Here is a 22,823-nt window from a genome sequence, read left to right as displayed (position 1 = left end):
CAGTGGCCATGGCTCACGGGCCCAGCCACTCCGCGGCATGTGGGATCCTCCCGGACCAGGGCACGAACCCGCATCCCCTTCATCGGCAGGCGGACTCCCAACCACGACGCCACCAGGGAAGCCCCTCCCTATCATTTTAATTAGAGTCTGTACCATCTTAACATCTGCTTTTTCAACTTAGTTTATAATTCACGTTTATCATATGCCATTATATTTATATGTAGTAGTCTGCCAAATTGTTCTTGAAGTATTTTATGTTGGAGTTGTTTCCAATTATCCACTGTTATAAATAGGGCTCCTGTAACATATATGTTACTTGTTGCTCTTTTTTGGTTTCTTCCTTTTGCCAAAGGTAGTACCATACAAGTAAAACAATGCCAATTATTGTATAGTTCAATTACATATCAAAATGTTAAAGAGTGGACTTCTAGCAATGGTAGTACCAACAAACCACAAACTTAATATAAGATTATACTGATCTTATTTTGTACAACACTGATTTTTAAAAAATTTTCCCTTGCATAGTACCAACTACTTACTACCTTTTTTTTCAGTTCCACTGGTGGAAAAAAAAAAAAGCATCAAAGCAGCCCAGGAAAATAATTCCAAGAGGAGATCTTTGTTCAGAGAATGCAGTTCACAAACAAGCTAGGGGCCTTTAGGGATTAAGAGAATAAGCAGAAACCCTTCCCTTCTGGAAGAAGAGTGTCAAAGTGTAGTGGCTGCGAAAACAACATTGATAAAATATTTAACAGCTACTGATGAATACTGGACACATCAAAACAGGTCTCACAGAACAGACAACAGGAAGTTCTGGAGACATTTAGAGCAAGGCATTTAATCTGATATTTCTGCTCAACTGTTTACTCTTTATGGGCTGGCTTCAACATTCAAAAGAAATAAAATTATTGTCACACGGTTTATTGTTTAAAGAAAGGCAGGTAATTAATGTCTGCCTGTTTGCTAATATACTGGGCCATGTTGCTGTTTCCTACGTTTCTTCTTTCACCTCTTCCAAACATGCTCTTTTCACATAAGGAAGTGTGTGTGTGTGTGGCTGTCAACTGGGTGTGGTTTCAGAAGATGGAGAGGTTTTTCTATTCCACTAAATTTGCCCCACCCTTTTTAAAGCTAATAACCTGACATTTTCATAAAGGAACCAAATTTTTTTCCTTTCACAATAAGAAAGAATGCCAAAAATTAAAGCATCTCTTAAGTTCACACTGATATGTATCAACTGAACTTCAAGTCAGATGCTTTCCTGAAAAGAAAAGTTTTTTAAAAAGGGCAAAATGGGAACAATGAGAGTACAGGGTCCTGAAGGGGGAGGAGTGGAAGAAGGAACAACTAAGACACAAGGCTGCAAGGCTGCAAGTGTGGAGGGCTGGGGACTGAAGGCGAGCTGCCGGCCTTGTATGTGGCCTATTTGGCCTAGAAGAACCCTCGGCAGGAAGACAACGTTCCTGACTCATGACCCACCAGGGCCAGCAGGTGCTCAGAGGTATTTCCAGGAGGGGGATGGGTTGCCCTCACCCAAGCGACTATTGGCATTTATTTCTCAAGCAGGTGGAGATTAGGCCAAGCTATTGAACACTAACGTAAAGCAAAATAATCCATCAAGATCAAAACCACAACTGGGACCTCAGTGAAGTCAGATGGTCTGCCTATCATTTATATAAAAGTAGCAGGGATGCTTTAAATGAATGTCAATCTGTGGGATTCCTGCAATGTTGTAATATACTGAAGACTGTCTCTCTTAAGGCAGCATAACGGGGAGGGAAAAGATGTGCTGGCAATGAAAGAAACTCCAGAGAAGACAGATACCTAATGGATGTTCGATTAAGGTTCTGCCTCCCCACTGCCCCAAAGTCCACAGTAAAATATGCATTTCTAATCTTTAAACAAAGCAGACTGTGAATTAATATAATATTTTTAAAAATCAGTGCAAGCATTAGTTATTTAAGGCTTCTACAGTCTTGCCTGATAAAAAGAAATACTGGGAATATGTTGGTCAAAATGTACTTTATTTTGTAGAATATTTTCTAAGTACAAAAAGAACTGAAGATAAAGCTTAAACTGTTTCTAACAATCATGTTATTAGCAATAATATTGATATTTTGAAACAAAGATGGATAAATAGGTAATAATGTAAATTCATTAGGAACCAAGATTTTCAATGTAAAGAAAAAGAGCTAACTATAAAGACAAACATATTAAGTAAAAATCCTCTAATCCTGAATATAAATTGGAACCACCCATATGAACTCAAGGCTTTTTCGTTAAAAAAAAAAAAAAAAATTTTTTTAAAAGGTTTTCCTCTGCGTACTAAAAAGTCCTAGAAACAATGACTCACTCAGTAGCAATGAGCAACCTTAGCACCTAGATTGTGATCTAACTTTGATTTCGCACTAAAAGGAACCAGGGCCACTTGGCAATATAGCTGATTCCAGGTCTGAGGCAGAAACTATATAAGATGAGCCCAGAAATATATTTCCCATATTATCACCCACATCCAAAAAAGCATCACCATATACAACTATTTTCTCCCTCTCATTTTAGTAAGAACCTCCCTACCAATAAAAGCTTCTCAAGACTTAAAAAGTCTTCTCCTTCCCTTCCAGAATAATCCAGCCCTAAAGGGGCTGAGGAAGGAAGAAATCCTCTCACTCAAATGTGGGCACTGGGTGTCAGAGCTAAAGGGGGCAGGGAGGGCATGCACAGGTGAGAGGGGAACAGCCCCGAGGGGGCAGAGACTGAGAGTGAGTGATGGGCAGGGCAGACACGCAGGGGACAAGATGGAGTTTAGTTACCAACAGGAGCAATGAGCAACTAAGTGAATAAATTATGAATCATGGGAACCAGGCTTCTCACTGTTGGAGGAGTGAGGTACAAATACAGAAGGGGAAAAACTGGAATGAACCCTAAGGTGTTGGACTGGAATGGAGGTATTGCTGTGGGCTTATGGTCTTTAAAATATGTATAGATAGAGGAGTAAGTTAGTATATGTATGTGTCTGTGTGCAACTAGAACCCTACATTTGGACTTGCAGACACCGTTCCCCACTAAAAGGAACCAGGATGGAGAAACGGGACAATGGCAAGGTCAAGATAAGCCTTGAATATCTTCTTGTGCCCAAAGCAAGAGAGTGCTAATGACAATGAAGAGTAACAGGGACCTGCTGAAAGGACACCGAAGCCAGCCGGAAGGGGCTCCCCCTGGCCAGAGTGAGGACGCGAGAATCAGAATGATGGATTAAGATACACGGAATAAAACAGGGAATAATGAATCCATACTAAGATATATAAACAAATAGGAGGACTGATTAGGAACAGAACAGTTACATAATTTCAAAGTTCCTCCCCACAAAACGTTTATTGATGATAATGGAGAAAGGAGTACCTTGACAGTAAAGAAGCCTAGGAGACGCTAGTTTGATCAGGTGATTAAGTGAACATTATCAGCGATAAGTGGAAATCCGGTGCCACTGATAGGATGCATGGAGAAGAGAGCGTTACTTCTGCAACATTCCTCCAAAGTTGCCTAACTTGAATCTAGAAAACCCCAAACTGAGGAGCACACTACAAAATAACTGGCCTGTAATCTCCAAAAGTGCCAGGGTCATGAAAGTCAAGGAGAGACTATTCTAGAACTTTCCAGAAGGAGGCCAATGAGACATGACAGCTAAAGGCAATAAGTGATTCTTTGATATAAAGGATAACTGATAAAACTTGCCCAGGGTAAAAGGATTAGATGGGGTCAACATTAACGTGAATAATATTTTCCTGGTTTTGACGATTATATTTTGGTTGTGTAGGACAATGTCCTTGTTTGTAAGAAACACACACTAATGTATTAAGGGGTACAGGTTGGCAATTTATTCTCAAACAGTTCAGGAAAGTGTTTTGTCCTGCACCTGTTTTAATAAGCTTGTAACTGTTTCAAACTTTTAAAGTTAATAAAATGGGGTTTACATTGTAGGTGTTTCTTCCATCAATTCTCAAAAAAAAGGGGAGGGGGTAAAAATTATTGCCCTCGTCCTACACCTTTAAAGAAAAGGAAATACTAAATGTGAATACCTCAAGGGGAAAAGCACATTTTTCAGATAGAAGCACTTATTTATCAACCCTACCTAGAAATGTATTCAATATGTGTACCTCTTTTTCTCTCCACCCATCCATACTTTTACTCCTTCTGGATTAAAACTGAATTGAATGTTTAGAGGGTTAATATTTAGTGTACCAGAACACATCATTCTCTAGAAATTCAGAGGAGAGTGGTCGGTGCAGCGCACCAGTGTGCCAAAACCAGGGTGCTGCCAACATGTAAAGCTGCTCCTCCCTGAGGAAAACCAAACTTACATATGTAAGATCAGAACTGAGTAGTGCATTCAGACAATAACACAAAGCTACAGTAAACAAAACAGCGTGGTGCTGGCACAAAAACAGACATATGGATCAATGGAATAGCACAGAGACCCCAGAAATAAACTCACACACCTACGGTCAATTAATCTTTAATAAAGGAGGCAAGGGCTTCCCTGGTGGCGCAGTGGTTGAAAGTCTGCCTGCTGATGCAGGGGACGCGGGTTCGTGCCCCGGTCTGGGAAGATCCCACATGCCGCGGAGCTGCTGGGCCCGTGAGCCATGGCCGCTGAGCCTGCGCATCCGGAGCCTGTGTCCGCAACGGGAGAGGCCACAGCAGTGAGAGGCCCGCATACCGCAAAAATAAATAAACAAACAAACAAACAAATAAAGGAGGCAAAAACATACAATGGAGAAAAGACAGTCTCTTCAATAAGTGACACTGAGAAAACTGGATAGCTACGTTAAAACAATTAAATTAGAACACTCTCTAACACCATAGACAAAAATAAACTCAAAATGGATTAAAGACCTAAATGTAAGCCTGGATACTATAAAACTCCTAGAGGAAAACATAGGCAGAACACTCTGACATAAATCCCAGCAGTATTTTTTGGATCCATCTCCTAGAGTAATGGAAACAAAAGCAAAAATAAACAAATGGGACCTAATCGAACTCAGAAGCCTTTGCACAGCAAAGGAAACCATCGACAAAATGAAAAGACAACCTACGGACTGGGAGAAAATATTTGCAAACAATGAGACTGACAAGGGATTAATTTCCAATATATACAAAAAGCTCATGCAACTCAATAACAACAAAAACAAAAAAAATGAATAACCCAAACAAAAAATGGGCAGAAGACCTAAATAGACACTTCTCCAAAAAAGACATACAGATGGCCGACAGGCACATGAAAAGATGCTCAACATTGCTAATGAGCAGAGAAATGCAAATCAAAACTACAATGAGGTATCACCTCACACCAGTCAGAATGGCCATCATCAAAAAGTCTACAAATGGGGCTTCCCTGGTGGCGCAGTGGTTGAGAGTCCGCCTGCTGATGCAGGGGACACGGGTTCGTGCCCCGGTCTGGGAGGATCCCACATGCCGCGGAGCGGCTGGGCCCGTGGGTCATGGCCGCTGGGCCTGCGCAACCAGAGCCTGTGCTCCGCAACGGGAGAGGCCACAACAGTGAGAGGCCCGCGTACCGCAGGAAAAAAAAAAGTCTACAAATAATAAATGTTGGAGAGAGTGTGTAGAAAAGGGAACCCTCCTACACTGTTATACTGTGGAAATATAAATTGGTGCAGCCACTATGGAAAACAGTATGGAGGTTTCTTAAAAAACTAAAAATAGAATTACCACATAATCCAGCAATCCCACTCCTAGGCATATATCCAGAAAAGATGAAAGCTCTAATTTGAAAAGATACATGCACCCCAATGTTCACAGCGGCACTATTTACAACAGCCAAGACATGGAAGCAACCTACATGTCCATCAACAGATGAATGGATAAAGAAGATGTGACATATAAATTCAGTGGAATACTGCTCAGCCATAAAAAGAATGAAATAATGCCATTTGCAGCAACACGGATGGACCTAAAGAACACTAAGGGCTTCCCTGGTGGCGCAGTGGTTGGGAGTCCGCCTGCCGATGCAGGGGACGCGGGTTCGTGCCCTGGTCCGGGAGGATCTCACATGCCGCGGAGCGGCTGGGCCCGTGAGCCATGGCCACTGAGCCTGCGCGTCTGGAGCCTATGCTCCGCAACGGGAGAGGCCACAACAGTGAGAGGCCCACATACCGCAAAAAAAATAAATAAATAAAGAGATGCATGCTACCATATATAAAATAGACAAACATCAAGGATTAACTGTATAGCACGGGAAACTATATTCAGTATCCTGTAATAAACTATAATGGAAAAGAATCGGGGGAAAAAAACCTGAGCAGTACAAATCACCCTAAAAATCCTCTCAACTTTCAGGATTTGGGTCCTTGAAACTGGAAATGAACTTCTTTTGCATCTCTTTTTATTTGGGCCATAGCCTTTTCTGTAGAATAGTGGAAGCCAATGTCTAGTTTGGAAGCAGGAAAAAAAGGAGTACAAGGTGTTAAATAAAAATACCTTTCTCTCTCTCTCTTTTGCCCAGCACATACAGTTAAACTGAAACAACTCCAAAGTATGCATTAAGTCACAGCATGCGTTCTCAAAGCGGAATGAAAACTGGTTCTTGGCTGGGGAAGGAGGGTATGAAAAAAATCTTATATTACAGTGGTTTGGAGTCCTCCAAAGATGAACCCTACTTAACAAAACTGTACTCCTTAGTGTTCAGTTCGTCTCACTGGGTTGTCTTGGGCTTCACAGGAGCAGCACTGAAATGGAAAACATAGCAAATGTATGCAAGATCAGTGCTCCACAACTATGGCGACAGATAGCTCTGATCCGGTGACTGGAAGACTTTGTATCAAGCGCTCAATTGCAAGGTCATGTTAAGAGTGACCTGCATGTGCCAGGAATCACCAATGGCTGCCTTGTGGACTCTGTTTATGTGTGCTCTTGAGAGCTTCCCTGCATAGTTCAGGCTTTGAGAATTAAATAGAAAGTTTCTAATTTAAAAAGTTATTATTCAACACATCATTAACTACATCAAGTGCTGGAAAGAAAAATCATCAGCAATATCTGACTACCAGCTAATTAAAAGTTATCTTCTCTTATCAAGGAAAAGTTAAATTCACTAAAAATTAATTTTTCAATTGTTTTACTTTTGCTGGAAAAGTGGGTTTTGAACGGTTTTTTAAAATTTTTGGTTACAGTTATATATTTAAATTGCCAATTGGCATATATAATGATGCACTACAATTTATATAAGTATGTAACATTAAAAGCTATGCAGTAGATACAAAGTTAAATGTTAGTAGTTTTCTGATTTAACTCTCTCTCTCTGTTTTTTTTCTGTCTGCACCACTAGGCTTGTAGGATCTCAGTTCCTCGACCAGGGACTGAACTTGGGCCACAGCAGTGAAAGTCTGGAATCCTAACCACTAGGCCACCAGAACTCCCTAATTTAACTCTTAACTTAAAAATGTTTACTTATTCTTAACCCTGAATTGAATTTTAAAAATAAGGTTTATACTTTTTATGTATAAAGCAAAGCTATACATATAGTACATAATAAATATGCAGTATACCAGTGGTATTAACATTTTATGGAGGGGCAATTAGGAAAAAAGTCTAAAACGTTCCTTAAGGGAGAGATAATAAAAAGAAGTTGAGGGGCTTCCCTGGTGGCGCAGTGGTTGAGAGTCCGCCTGCCGATGCAGGGGACGCGGGTTCATGCCCCGGTCTGGGAAGATCCCACATGCTGCGGACCGGCTGGGCCCGTGAGCCATGGCCGCTGAGCCTGCGCGTCCAGAGCCTGTGCTCCGCAACGGGAGAGGCCACAACAGTGAGAGGGCCGCGTACCGCAAAAAAAAAAAAAGAAAAAAAAAGTTGAGAAATACTGTGTTACAAGACCTATCAGATGGGAATGTGAGCTAAGTCATGCAAGTGGGACGTGCTGTGAACACGCACTCCAGCACTGAGTACTGAAACGTCAAGTGGGTACCAAGGCACACCAAAAGCACGAGGTGGTGAGCATGAGTGGAGAGAACTTTGCCTCATACATATGAGAGAGAGTGAGGCAAGGAAATAAAACACTCTCGAGAACAACACAGGGCTACGCGAATCGTGATAGCTGCGGAGGCTTTACTGGGCACTGTGGCCCCATGTCATCCCTCTGTTTTGACATGTGGTGATCACTGCAGATGTGTTTAATACTGCTCTTAATAAAGCCTTCAAAGAAGGTAACAAAAATTGTAGTATTTGAAAGCTTGCCTCAAACACCGAAAAACACCAGAGAATCAGAGGATTAAGGACATTTTTTACACAGAGTAATAAGGTCAGAAGCTTATTAACTTCCAAACTTTTTTTCTTTTCAATGTGGTGCCTCAACAGAGTCATGTCTTTGCTGATGGTAACTAAAAATGTGGAGACACTATACAGATCCCCCTTTTTTCCAGCCTAGACTTTTTGTGTAAATCAGACCATAAACGGCTCCTTTACTCCAGCAAGCTGTTCAATACATGTTCTTCTCATATATTTCCAAGCTCATGTTACACTAAAAACCAGTGTGAAGGCCGGGGAGACATCACAATTTCACCCGCACTTTTTAGCATCTGAAATCTTTCACAGGTGTCCTGAAAGAGGAAAAAGGTCATGACCTACAGGTCAAGTCAATGATCATTAGGTGATGCTGTAACAGAAGGCATCTAAATAACCTCTGTGGGTACATATGGTGCAGGATTAAATGTGCCTATTACTTACAAGGTTATTTTTCATTTCACAAAATGAATTCTGAGCAGCATGAAAATTAGAATTGTCAAAACTAAAAGTACTAAAACTTCTGTTTTTCCATCAGGAATCTTGTCTCAGGTTAAACTGACATTTTCCATAGATTTGTGAATAAACAAAACTGAAATAGTAACAAATTCAAGGGGAAAAAATACACACTCAAGTCAGTGCAGCCAATCGCACAAAGCCTACTACCTTCCCTAAGAAATTATTTTCGCCACTGATTTGCCCAGGAACCACATAACTGTTCTAAACACAAAAATGCTGCAAATTTTCCTTGCCCAGAAGTGGTTTTGAAAAGGATAAATGCATTTTAACATACATAATTTAGTTTGCAACAAACCACAAAAACAAAGGGGAAGAAGTCTGAAAAAAAGCGCATACATATGCTGTAATGATCCGATCAAATGCCACTAAAACATGATGAATTGTTCCAAGTGCTCAAAACGCTCTACAGTCTGTTAAAAAGTTAAAGGTTCTTCTTTCTTTTTTCTACTCAACGACTGCCCTTATTCTATCAGCAGTTTGGCATTCTAGCTCACCTTGTGTTCTTAATTGCAAGGGCGCTCAGCAAATAAAAACTGTGAGACTAAGTGACCATGGCTTCTAATTGTGGCTGCAGTCACAGGACTTGGGAGTGCTTCTCAGAGATCCACAGGCTGCAGAGGGCTGCTGTCTGCATGAGAAGCCAGGTTACATGCCAATGTCAACAGAACTCCCTGAGATCAATGTGATGATCAATGAGACGAGTTTCCAGGTTTCTCTCACAGTGGACAGGGCCAAGTTTCTCAAAAGGGAATCAAGTTCTGTTCCACTCTCTACCACCAAACAAAGTGGCACAAAAGGAAGTCAGTGGTGTTCATTAGAAAGGACAGAGAGAGATTAGGTATATCTGCCAATGAACTGACATTAGCAAGACTCTCTGGTGAACAGACTTAGCTCAATTATAATGGCAAAGCCACCACGGACTTTTAATTATTAAAAGGTAAACCATATGCCAGAGTAATAGAAGACAACTCAGTTAATTAAGAATGGCAGGAAATGGTAGCTCTTAATCTGTTTCTCTTTGACTTTTTTGATACTCTGAAGATCTTTTCTTGAAGCAGAAAAAGCTTTATGCAAAATAACAATAAATCTGAGGAAACGATGTAGCTAAACACGCCCCAGCAACCAAATTCCTGTGTAGGGATTTACTTAGGAGATATATATATATATACACACACATATTATATATCTATTAAATTTTAGATGAAGAACTTATACCAACTTTACTGCTGACTTATTTTGACAAGCCACTTCTTTAGGTCTTGCTTTCTTTAACCATTTAAAAAAAAAGGTAATCATATTTGTCATTATGTAATCAAAACAGATAATTAAAATATAACATTACAATATTCTATTATGAGAGCCAAAGTAAATTCAAAAGTAAACACAAGATGGCCTCTGTCCTCATACAAAATCAAACACCAGTAACAATTTGGCCTCAAAAACTGAACATGAAGACCTACAGCCACATCGTAAGTGGTTACAGTTTATGAATGTATTTTCTAATTTGAAAACACACACACCCACCCACCCACAGACACACACACACACACACACACACACACACACACACACTCCAAGCCACAATGGTAGACACTTACATATTAGGGAAATTAAGTACTAAGTATTATACTGTTTTGGTGCTAAAATATAAAAGGATTAAAATCATAATATCATAGGTTTAGAATGATGAAAATAGAACTTAAATGCTGAATGCTGCAGCTTCTACCTTCATAAAGTTTCTTCAATCAGTCTTCTCCTCGGTATAGCCTTGGCCAACATTCAAAGTCAAGCCCTTATTCTCACTATAACACCTTTCAACCATTCTCTTCCCCTCTACTCTCCATGCCGCCCAACCTACATAATGCTGCCAGATTAATTCCTTCGAAGTACAGATCTAATCACATAACTCACTTAAGGAAAAAAAAAAAAGCAGCAGCAGCTTCAATATTTTCCAGCTAATTAGCTACAACTCCTTATTCTAGCACTCAGGACTCTAAATGTAGTCCCAAGCTTCTTCCTCACCCTGTAGTCAAACCAAACTGCACTAGGCTATGTTTCCCATCATTTTTTGCCTTTGCTCTGGTGGTCTGCCTTGCTTCCCCTGTCTCCCACCTCTTCCTTTGAAGGCCTATGTCACTTTCCAGAAACTCACTAACGCTTTCCCATATGCTCTTAAGAAACCGCACCATCTCCCTCTTTGGAAACTTCAAGGCACTCGTCTTAGCAGCTTATTGTGAAAGCTGGTATGCAGTGGTCATTCCCCCTGTAGGTTCCTTGACAGCAGGATCTGTGTCCTACTTATTCTGTCTTCTTGAAGCCTGTCTCATGACAGGGGAACTTAGAGGCTTCTGAGAAATATGTCTAAGGAACTTACTGAGGCAGAAGAGTCATTATATTAAGACACTGGTTTATGGCTTATAGAAACATCATTAATATAAAAGTTACATATAAAAGTATCATATCCACAACAAATTATGCTCCAATTTACCATTTCAGCTCTCTGCAACCTTTCCAGTAAGAAAAAAAATTATATCTCATATATATGACATAATCTGTTTCAGGAAACAGATTTTTATTCAGCTAATCTCTATATGAAGTAAAATTTCTGAGAAAAGACTCTGTATAGAAGGTTAAAAAAAATGTGTCACATCAGCTTTCAGGCTGCCATTAACTTGGATGACCAGATCTTAAAGCAGAAATTCTAGAATAGTCAACTGGTGAATGAGTAATGTAAAGCCACTATAAAGACAGGCAACTTGGTCTTGTGGAAAGAACAGTGGGAGGCAGGCGCCCTGGGGTCCCCATGTGTGACCCAGCCCAACTCACTTGGCTTGCCTATCCTTGGCTTCTTCACTTGTCAAATCAGGGAACTGGACTTGATGAACTCTAAGACCCAGTTCCAACACTCTAAACTCTATAAGCATCACACATATCTTCACTGAATGATTACTCATGAGAGATGTGGTAGAAAATGATAACTCCCTGCAATATTTAATCTCTCAATTTTATAAAAAAAAAGATAACTCCACAAATCTTTAACCTAAAAAGGCCATATATTTAGGGTTACTGCATTTTCAAAGAACTTTCCAAATTAAAAAAAAAAATTGAAACAATAATAAAAAACCATCTCTGAGGACTAAGAAAAACACAACTAGGGGAAAACAAAAATATGTCCCCCCAAACCTCACACCAGTATAAGTACTGCTAAATAACACTTTGAAAAAAGTGAACGTTCCAATAGAAATTTAAGATGCCAGATAAAGTTATAAAATTGTCAGGTAAACAGTGGAAATAAAGTGGTAAAATGTTTCTTTCAAGTTGTCTGTGGATCTCTTATCTAATATCGATTCAAGCTATAGGGATATGAAAAGCAAAAATTTCAGGATTCCTCAGACAACAAGAAACTAGCATTTTAGGAGTATATATACAATTTAGTTAGCCTAATTTCCAATGTCTCTCTTTTTTCCTCTTTTGCCTTAAAGGCTTCAGGCAGGAGGCTCTGAGCACAAGTCATGAGTTCTGGTTCTCTCAGCTTGCAGTTTGGATTGTGGGTTGACCACGACTTGATGGTGCCAGTAACTAGGGGTTACCAGCACTCAGCTGGAACAAAAGTATAATGTGTGGCACTACAGGAGCTCTGAAAAGCATCTTCTCAAAATACTGGAGGGAAAAAGGATATTTCTAGAAAATACTGACAATTAATTGATATGAAGCTCTCTCTCTCACCTCCCCCCTAAATCAAAACCAAAAACACTTTATCACAAATAGGGCTTCGCCCCTTCATTATGGGATCATTGACTCTTGACTCAGCTGATCTGTCTCACCTTCTGATGCTTTGATCACATATCCTCCCTTCTTTTCGCCAGGAGGCACATCAAGTAGCTGCATGAGTCTGTCCAGAAGCCCATGGATTATCTCGAACCCAGGATTCTTGTTGTAATAAACAGCACAGAGATGCCTGTAGTTTCTTGCACCTACATCTGAAAAAAAATAAAAGAATTGGTCACAAGGCTACACTGACCATCACTTAAGAAGCTGATTTACCCGAAAACATAAACTCAAGCAAAATCAACAAAAAAGGAAACCAATTAGGAAACATAGAACCAATCAAACTCAGAAAGACGAGATAAGATGGTTTTTCAACCATTAAATTCCCTGAGGTGTTTTTACTTGGGGGAGATGCGGAAAACCCTCAATGCTGGCCCAGGAACAGTAAAGGCTTCATTGTGGTACGAATTGGTAAAGAATTTAGCAACATTTTTCAGAACCTTAAAATTTCAAACTCTTTTATTTACAATACTATCCAAAAGAAATAATTCTAAATACAAGAATGGATTCATGTAGAAAGATATTACTTCTACACAAAGCATTATTTCCAATAGTGAAAATTAGAAACAACCCAAATTGGGAAATGGCCACATAAAGTACAGCACAATCACTCAGCAGAATACTACGCAGCTAAAAGGCATCTTTATGAAGATTTATCATAATAGAGCTAGAATACTTACAATAGTAAACAGAACAAAAAAAGGAGGCCACAAAGTTCAAAAAGAGTCAAAACTAAATTATATTATCTAAAGAATATACACAGGTTGGACAACTATGAAGCAAAGAAGCGAATGACTATCACAAAAGTTAGGACAGTGATTGCTCTAGGTAAAGGGAAGGAAGGGTCTTAACTTGGATGGTTACACTAGTGTTTACTTTATAATCTTTTTAAACTGTTTATGTCATACATACACATCAGAATTAAAACATGAAAAAAAAAGCAATTTATGAAGAATTGCAGCTATGTAAATATAACCACAAGCCAAAAAACTCCACGCACAGGAAAAAGAATGTAAAGAAATACACCTGAATGTTAATAGAGGTTCTGTTTGGGCAGGAATTTTTTTTTCCCCATTTTTCCTTGATTAGTATATTTTTTCTACTTTGAAAATCAGGACAAACTTACACAATGTAATATTTTTTAAAAATAATTGCAATAATCCAAGTGAACTCTAATAGGTGACTAGATAAACTGGTTCACCCATACAATGGAATACTACTCAGCAATAAGGGAGACTTGATAACTTAGAGGAATCTCAAGGACATGAAGCTGAATGAAAGAAGCCAGTCTTAAAAAGCAATATAAGTGGACAATATAAGTCCATTTATATGACATTCTGGAAAAATCAAAAGTATACCAACAGAGAACAAGATAGCGGTCGTCCGGGGTTAGATGTCGGGGAAAAAATGTGACAACGTGGGACATGTGGGTTTTGGGGGTGACAGAACTGTTCTGTATCCGCAGTGATAGTTACAAAAATTTAAAACTCTTTTTTTTTAAACATCCTTATTGGAGTATAATTGCTTTACAATGTTTTTAGTTTCTGCTGTATAACAAAGTGAATCAGCTATACATATACATATATCCCCATATCCCCTCCCTCTTGTGTCTCCCTCCTACCACCCTCCCTATCCCACCCCTCTAGGTGGTCACAAAGCACCGAGCTGATCTCCCTGTGCTATGCCGCTGCTTCCCACTAGCTATCTATTTTACATTTGGGAGTGCATATATGTCCATGCCACTCTCTCACTTCGTCCCAGCTTACCCTTCCCCCTCCCCGGGTCCTCAAGTCCATTCTCTACGTCTGCATCTTTATTCCTGTCCTGCCCCTAGGTTAGTCAGAACCATTTTTTTTTTTTTTGAGATTCCATATATATGTGTCAGCATACAGTATTTGTTTTTCTCTTTCTGACTTACTTCACTCTGTATGACAGACTCTCAGTCCATCCACCTCACTACAAATAACTCAATTTCGTTCCTTTTTATGGCTGAGTAATATTCCATTGTATATATGTACCACATCTTCTTTAACCATTCATCTGTCGATGGACATTTAGGTTGCTTCCATGTCCTGCCTATTGTAAACAGTGCTGCAATGAACATTGTGGTACATGACTCTTTTTGAATTATGGTTTTCTCAGGGTATATGCCCAGTAGTGGGACTGCTGGGTCTTACGGTAGTTCTATTTTTAGCAAAACTCATTTTTAAAGAAAGATATGCATAGCATATAAAGACAGACTCAAATTCAGTGGAGATCATTTAACTTTTTAACAGGTAGATACACTTGTGGCCCTTTAATAAATTCTGGAGGAGACCACTGCTCTACACAAACAGTGAATGAATGTTGGCTTCGTTTTGCCTTTCAAATCAGGAAAGAGAAAGAACAAACTAATGTCTATCTGGGAGAACAAACTGAAAATAAAAAGCTGCTTCATATTAGCATGTATTGAGCAAAAGTTCTTCCACAGACTTATTCCCATACTATAATCTGCACAAAAAATAGAATGTCTTTTGCCTTCCAGATATCCCAATAAACAAATGAGCACTTTAAAACACTGTACTGTACTGCTAGCAATATAAAAGTTAGCCAGTAAATGGGGTGAAAGGAAAGGGAAACTTAGTATCCAGAACTTAGTATCTTTCTATCAACCTATCTGTCATCTTAATTCTCAAGACACTCATGTAAGCTAGGTTTTATTGTATCTATAAAGTGGATAGGGAAAATAAGATGGGGAAACAAAAGTTCAGAAAGGTTTTGCCCGAAGTCAAGCTAACTGCCTGGAGAGAACTGTAATTAATTACACAGCTAATAAGTTACAAAACCAGGATTTGACCAGGACTGTCTAACTCTAAAATCCATGCCCTCTCTACAATAGAAATCTCTGACTCTCGAAAGGATTTAGATGAGATCTCTACATCTCTAAAGGATTTAGATGAAAATACACAATATAAGGGCAAGCTTATGTATGAATATATTCTTAGTATAGTCAAAGATGTGCATTCTTGAAATGTTTTTGATACGATACACAGATGTTTTCATTTTCAAAAGTTTTCATATTTAAGAATTGTAGTCAAGCAACTGAAATAAATTATTTTTAGAAGTCAGTTAACTAAAGTTTCTAGCCATCAACAGTACTGTAACTCATGGGAAGTACATTCTGAGTTAAACTTTGGACTGAACATACATAGAGAAATAACTGTTCTTGCCATGTAACATTTCTTAGCACCCACTATGTTCAAAGCACTCCACTAGAGGTCAAAGCCAGCATAGAGCCTGCACAGACTAAACCCTCAACAATTATTTTCTGAATAAATGAATAAAGCCTGGAAAGGAAGCTAAGCATACACAAAAAAATCATTAAACAAGGCCAGGACAAGACAGTGGCCACATTCTAAGTCAGCACAAGAGCCAGCTGGTGTCAGAAAGTGAGTACTGTGCCACTGTCACTCTCCATCATTTCCACGTGCAAGAATAAAGTAATTTGGTACCTAAAGCTATAATCGGAGGTGTCGGAATGAAGATTAATATTAAAACCAGGCAGGCATCAAACATCACTAAATCAACCACATGCATTAACTAAAATGAGGGGCCTGATTGCTCTGTAGGCGCGCACGCACACGCGCACACACACACACACACACACACACACACACACACACTCTCTCTCTCTCTCTCTCTCTCCCCTCCTCTGCCCCCTCTCCCCCTCCCTCCCTGCTCAACCCCTCTCCCCACCCCCCTTCCCTTGAAGGGAAAAAAATGAAATGAAACAAAACTAATTTATCCCTTTCATATTACGGACTTGCTCCTGGGTATCTCTGCCATGTGGTACCCATTTGTTGGTGTCACATGCTTCCACTTTAACACACAGACACGTATTGAAACCACTTTGTAGTCCCATTTTTGCTGTGAGAGAAGAGTCCAACAGGAATGCCATCATTCAGAGAGCTTAGCAACACAAACTGGAAGCTCTGTTTTGGTAACCTTTGCCTTGGAATACTTCTGTCCTGATCTCCAAATTATGTAAAACCTGCCTTTCTGATAAGAGGAGCAACATCTGGTTTAAAGACTCAGAATTAAAAGAAAAAAATTAAGTGATTTTGATGATCAGAATAATGAAGTTACAATAAAAAATACAAGACTTAAAAAAAATTATACTCCATTCAAGAAAGGTTTCAGGATGTTTACAGCACACGCATATACAATAATGAGCTATATATGTTTAAACTCAATTTTGCAGTATTTTAAGGAAAGGTCACTGACTTCTAGGGCTTTATACTAAACCCACCATAAGAATTAGATTAAATACATTATTTAGGTGCCCCCTCCCAGCTCCCACCACTGATTGGCTGGTTTTTCACATCTCTCCCAAGTGCTACCATTCCCTCTAGACTTGCTTCCTCACATCTTGCTAAGACATTCCCTCTGAATTAGCTGGATTGAATTAAAAGAGAAAATAACCACATACTCAGTTCCACCCAGAATTTCTCCTTGGAGAAACTGCTAGGCATAATAAAATTCCCACTTCCTAGTATTTTGCACTGAGAGACCATATTACATCACAGGAAGTTCACTGACTGCATGCCGCAAAATAAGAACTATTTAAATTTCAAGTCAAAACTAGGGTTTGTTGGAAATGCCTCAGTTCTTTATAACTCAGTTAACAGACCTCTTGTGTCATGCCATCAAACAATTCTGCTTTTTAAATAGGCCTGCCAAGTATGTCAGCCTAAATTACCAGTGTCTTTCACAGACTTCAAAGTACTGCCTGGAGAGGCTGATGTAAACCACCCAGAGAAGGGGTGGCTGGCTACGATTCTGGAAGCTGAAAGAACATGCCAAGTGATTTTATAAAAGAAGAAAAAACGAAAAAAAGTGATATGTGATGTCCCTTAGTAAATGACTATCACATACAACTCAAATGTTTCGAACAGCTTCTGCTTAGTGTAGATTCTCTCTCACCAAAGTACCAATGATTAAAAGCGAATTAGGGGTGTTAGGCAATGTTATCGTTAAGTGGCACAGAATGCAAAAGGATAAGAGTCTTCAAGAGAAGCTTTCCATCTCTATTCGCACATTCACCGAGAAGCCCAAATGAAGATGCTAGGAGAGGGCTTCCCTGGTGGCACAGTGGTTAAGAATCCACCTGCCAGTGCAGGAGACACGGGTTCAAGCCCTGGTCCAGGAAGATCCCACATGCCGCGGAGCAACTAAGCCCGCACACCACAACTACTGAGCCCGCGCTCTAGAGCCCGTAAGCCATAATTACTGAGCCTGCATGCTGCAACTACTGAAGCCCACGTGCCTAGAGCCTGTGCTCCACAACAAGAGAAGCCACTGCAATGAGAAGCCCGCACACTGCAACGAAGTGTAGCCCCCGCTCACCGCAACTAGAGAAAAGCCTGCATGTGACAAAAAAGACCCAACGCAGCCAAAAATAAAATAAAATGAATAAATTTTAAAAAAGAAAAAACAAGATGCTAGGAGAAAGCCTACTGGGAAACCAACAGAGCTCCCAGGGCAACTGGTGGCTGACACTGAGCTTGAGAATAACAGCCTGGCCAAGCTCAGAAAATGAAACGAATCACTTTGATTTTTAGTCTATTCCATCTAAAAAATTTCTTTAATATTGGTACCCATGAGACTAGTATAGCTTATATTACAAATTTTACTTATCTTCAGAAGAAATTCAGAGTAGGCCTAATGATTCACAAAAGCTATAAGAATCCTGTCAAGACATAGACTTTAAAAAATTAGATCTAACATGGGAGAACAGGAACCTTTACACACTCTTGGTAGGACTGCAAATTTGTAAAAAATCCTTTTTAGAAGAGAATTTGACAAGGTAGCAAACATATAATATGCATATCTATGGACTGACCAATTCAATTTCTAAAAACACATATTTGTATAAGGGTACAAGGATATTCATTACAATAGACATATTTTAGCAAAAACCTGGTAACAATCTAAACAGTCATCATAATAGTTTGAGTCAATAAATTACAGTATATCCATATAATGAGATACTGTGCAGCCATTAAAAAGAATGAGGTGGACAGAATGTGTTCATAGGAAAAAAGTACAGAAGACAGAAAAAGCATAATCCTATTTGTGTAAACACCAGAAAGAATTTACCTGTATCTGTGGCTATATAGAGAAATGTAAAACATACGGTTGCATATGCATAGAATGTCCGGCAACTAATTCTAAGAGTAGGATTTGGGAGAAGCTGGATATGTGTATTTTTTTTTTAAATGTGAAAACAACAGAATTACTCTTAATACATATTTGTGAAAGTTCTTAAAGATATTACAAATACATTTTCAATTTTAAAAACAAACATAATAAAACCTAAGAACAATTTTCCTTAAAACACTTCTATATTATGGCACCGAGGTAAAGACTTTTCTTCTTTTAAATAATGCTGAAAGCCAAGAAACAAATGTGAGGAAAAATCTATGACCTTCTCAATGCATGAAGGAAAAGGTTACATCCTTGTGGGTTGGCTTTTATTTCGTTAACATAAACCTGGAATGGATTTTTATCTATTAAAAAAGTACGATATTCAATGCATGACAGAGCACATTATACTCATGTTAGCAGATCTTAACTATGTGAACCAAACGTACTAAAATAACTTTCTATATTAAAAATGATGGTATTCACACAGTTAAGATGCCATCACATATGCGAATGATGCTACTTCAAATACTGTTAATGTCAACGCTCCTTACACCCGTATTTTTTGGATTATTAATTGGAAATTCTACATGCCAAAAACATGAAGTGGTAAAATTAAACTAATCTAGACTGATGACATAAGCTCTCTTCAGAAAGCCACATTCCACATGTGGATGTGAGATAATCTTCCATTATTCAATGGCTGCAGAATTAATGGACAATTTCTCAGAGCTGAAGTATTTTACAAGCTCATAATGAAAATGCTTTCATTGAGCTTTTTATCAAGCAAAGAATTATACAAAAAACTACGAAGACTGGGCCCCTAGAGTTTAGCAGGTTACAAAATAAGACAGATACATGAAAGGTACAAACCGACAGCAAACAGAAGGAACAAACCAAATCATAAAAGAACAGTGAAATAGCTCTGTTCTATGCGGCCATGGTGGTGCCAGGAGGAGAAAAGAACAAGAATCTTAAATACACTTAAGTTAAAAAAAAATAACTTTAAATGTAAAAGTTTTAAAAAAATTCTAGATTTCCATATCCAAACTAGGCAAGGTAAGAAGTAGATCTTTCAGATTTAGAAAAGTTTCAGGGAGAATGAGAAATTTTAGCAACTATTTAAGCAGCAGTTCGGGGGAGAGAGGAAAGGTGGCTTGTTCCAGGGCTGCAGCAACGCTCTGGAGACGCAGGAACAACCTGAGCAATACAATAATTATTAAAACCCAGCAGTTTTAAAATTATTAAAATGCAGTAGTTAAAACTAAAGGGCAGTATGATTATCGGGGTTCTCCACCGATAAATGTCAAACTGACAACTGGATGACTGTATCATACTAAATTTAAAACACCCTATATACTTGCTTTACGAAGCCAAAGTAAGTCCTCCTTCTTAGGCTATCATTCCTTTTAAACTTAGATTCAACCCCATGATGCATTTTCTCCTGCCATTTTTGTGAGCTTTTAGGCATCCTGGCAGCTTCAGTGACCACTGTGGAATAAACTGTGATGGCAGAATTCAATCTGCGTTTAATAAAAAGCCAGAATGCTGGACTTTGCAAAATATAGTTGCATTTCTGGGCATGAAGATTAGAAATTCACAACTGCTCCTCTGAAGTAATTTTTTACTATTTTGTTGATAGTTTCTCCTCGACACTGAAAAGACAAACATAACAACTGAAACCAACCAGTTACTCACACAGCAGCCCGATCTGACAGCTTCAGTACAGCCTCTACTGGACTTCCCTGCTATAATAAAGCTGAAAATTTATCCCACAGCAGAGTCTGCATTCAACTTCTCGTTCCAAAGACACCGCCACTCTGCCCAACAAAAGGGATAAATCAGCTTTGTCCCTCGAGTCATGACTAACTTTTTTAAATGTTGCAGCAACTTCGGATCTTACAATTCAATAAATGCAGTGACTGGCTCAGCCTCTTAGAACAGGACTGTGTCTGGCTCAGAGTGGAAATCCTTGCACTTGAGGAGGGTGCCTGAGTCCCTCACTGGGCAGCCTGACAGCCTCATGACATGGATGGCCAGTCAGAAAGTCCACGTTAGCATAAGAAACTGTCCGATAAGGTCAAGCAGAAAAACACGGACTAGGAGACTTCCGTCTACTCTTACAGAAACGCAAGTCAGACAGAATTTGTGGAAGGCATATTGAAATCCAATACAGATTCCTCTTCCATTTCCATTTTGGAAGATACACTTGCCTACACAAAAACCATGAGGCTGAGAGTGTTGGGTTTTCCTTAATGTTACGAAACAAGTTAGTGGCGGCTGTCACTCCCTTCTCTGTGCTATCAGGGCACCTTGTACACTCCCTTGGCAACCGTTTCTCTCATGTTCCAAGCAGCCCCTGGCAAAGAAAAGGAACTAAAGGATACTTCCTCCCAGTACAACAAATGAGACTGTCTTGCCATACATCTCCACCCCTTTTAAACCAGCAGTTCGAGTACCGCCCTCACTAGTGAAAATTTGGGACATTTTCACAGTCCCTAGAAAACTGCTCTGTCATTTCACTTTTGATGGTCTAGATTTTTTCTTTTTTCCTTCAAAATTGTTTCATTATTTAGGAGGAAATGGCTACTGTAAATCCAACAGAGAAATGGTTCCTGGTTCGAGAGACGGTAAAAACATATATGCTCAATTCACTGAAAAGAAGTGGGTGATGAATTGCTCAAAAAACATTCCTGGACTTCCCTGGTGGTGCAGTGGTTAAGAATACGCCTGCCAATGCAGGGGACACGGGTTCAAGCCCTGGTCCGGGAAGATGCCACATGCCGCAGAACAACTAAGCCCGTGCACCACAACTACTGAGCCCGCATGCCACAACTACTGAAGCCCGTGCGCCTAGAGCCCGTGCTCCGCAACAAGAGAAGCTACCGCAATGAGAAGACCGCGCACCACAACAAAGAGTAGCCCCCACTCGCCGCAACCAGAGAAAGCCCACGCACAGCAGTGAAGACCCAACACAGCCAAAATTAAAAATTAAAAAAAAAAAACCCAACATTCCCACTTTCTTAAGTAAATTCCCACATTAGTACATGTTGGTTTTCTTTTCCTAAAAAAAAATAAATAAATAAATAGTGCACAACAGAAGAAAAACCAATTAAGTTCAAAGTTAGGATAAAAATGAGCCCCAAGTGCCTTAGCAAGGTGATATTAACCCTTTAATGGCCAGCGAAGGTTTTTCAATTCATTCTCAAAGAAAATTTCCAGAGACCAAGAAGCTAGGTTTTGGGCCTTAGGGATTGCTAATATGCTGATAGTCAGAGCAAACACCAAACGGTGCTTATTACGTGGCTGGAACTTTTCAAAATACATTTAATTTTTACAAGTCTACTGAAATAAGTGCTATCATTATTCCCATTGTACAGATGAGGAAACTGAGGCACCAAGAAATTAAATTAATTGTCCAAAGTTAAGCAGCTGGTAAATGGCAGAACCATGACTCAAACGCAGGCGCTCTGGCTGCAGTCTCTCATGGAACCGTGGTGCTGGGCTGCCTCTCCTGCAGTCCTCTCTGTACACCAGATGACAGGCAGGGAGACCACAGGTCCATATTTATAATAATCCATCAGAAAAGCTTCTGTTATGAAATAAAATCCAGGCCTACCTAAACAGGAAACACACTCCACATAAACTAACGCAAACCTATGTTTTCAAGATGGTAGACTTACTGAGTGCATCTACCTCCTCTTATTCCTCAAATCTCATTGATATGACAGAAAATTTTAAAGAAAAACAATAAACCATGATGGTGTAAGACAACAGGCAAAAGTGATATCAGTTAAAAATGGATTGATGTGGAAAACAGAGCAGAATAATCAGAACTAAAATCAGGTATAAAAGGTTTGCTACAGAGATAAGAACTACTATTCCTGATGAAACGAAGTGTAGCAGAAAGACAAATCTTTGAATTAAAAAGTATATGGATGGGGTTTCTGGAACTATCCCCAGGGTGATTTGTTAAATGATGGCCTATAGCACTTGTATTTAAG

General features: G+C 39.4%; 1 protein-coding gene across 1 annotated transcript in view; it reads right to left on the bottom strand.

Moving 5' to 3' along the window:
• Window positions 1-22,823, bottom strand: part of FARSB (phenylalanyl-tRNA synthetase subunit beta) — a 67,261-nt gene that overhangs the window by 9,280 nt on the left and 35,158 nt on the right. The window contains exon 16 of the mRNA XM_027120253.1: window positions 12,633-12,788. Within this exon, the coding sequence (XP_026976054.1) occupies window positions 12,633-12,788 (156 nt within the window). The remainder of the gene's footprint in view (window positions 1-12,632; window positions 12,789-22,823) is intronic.

The sequence above is a fragment of the Aethalodelphis obliquidens genome, unplaced genomic scaffold, assembly GCF_003676395.1.
Source record: "Aethalodelphis obliquidens isolate GAN/ISIS:26980383/991018 unplaced genomic scaffold, ASM367639v1 scaffold2, whole genome shotgun sequence".
NCBI classification, from domain to species: domain Eukaryota; kingdom Metazoa; phylum Chordata; class Mammalia; order Artiodactyla; family Delphinidae; genus Aethalodelphis; species Aethalodelphis obliquidens.
This window is presented reverse-complemented; position numbering and strand designations above follow the sequence as displayed.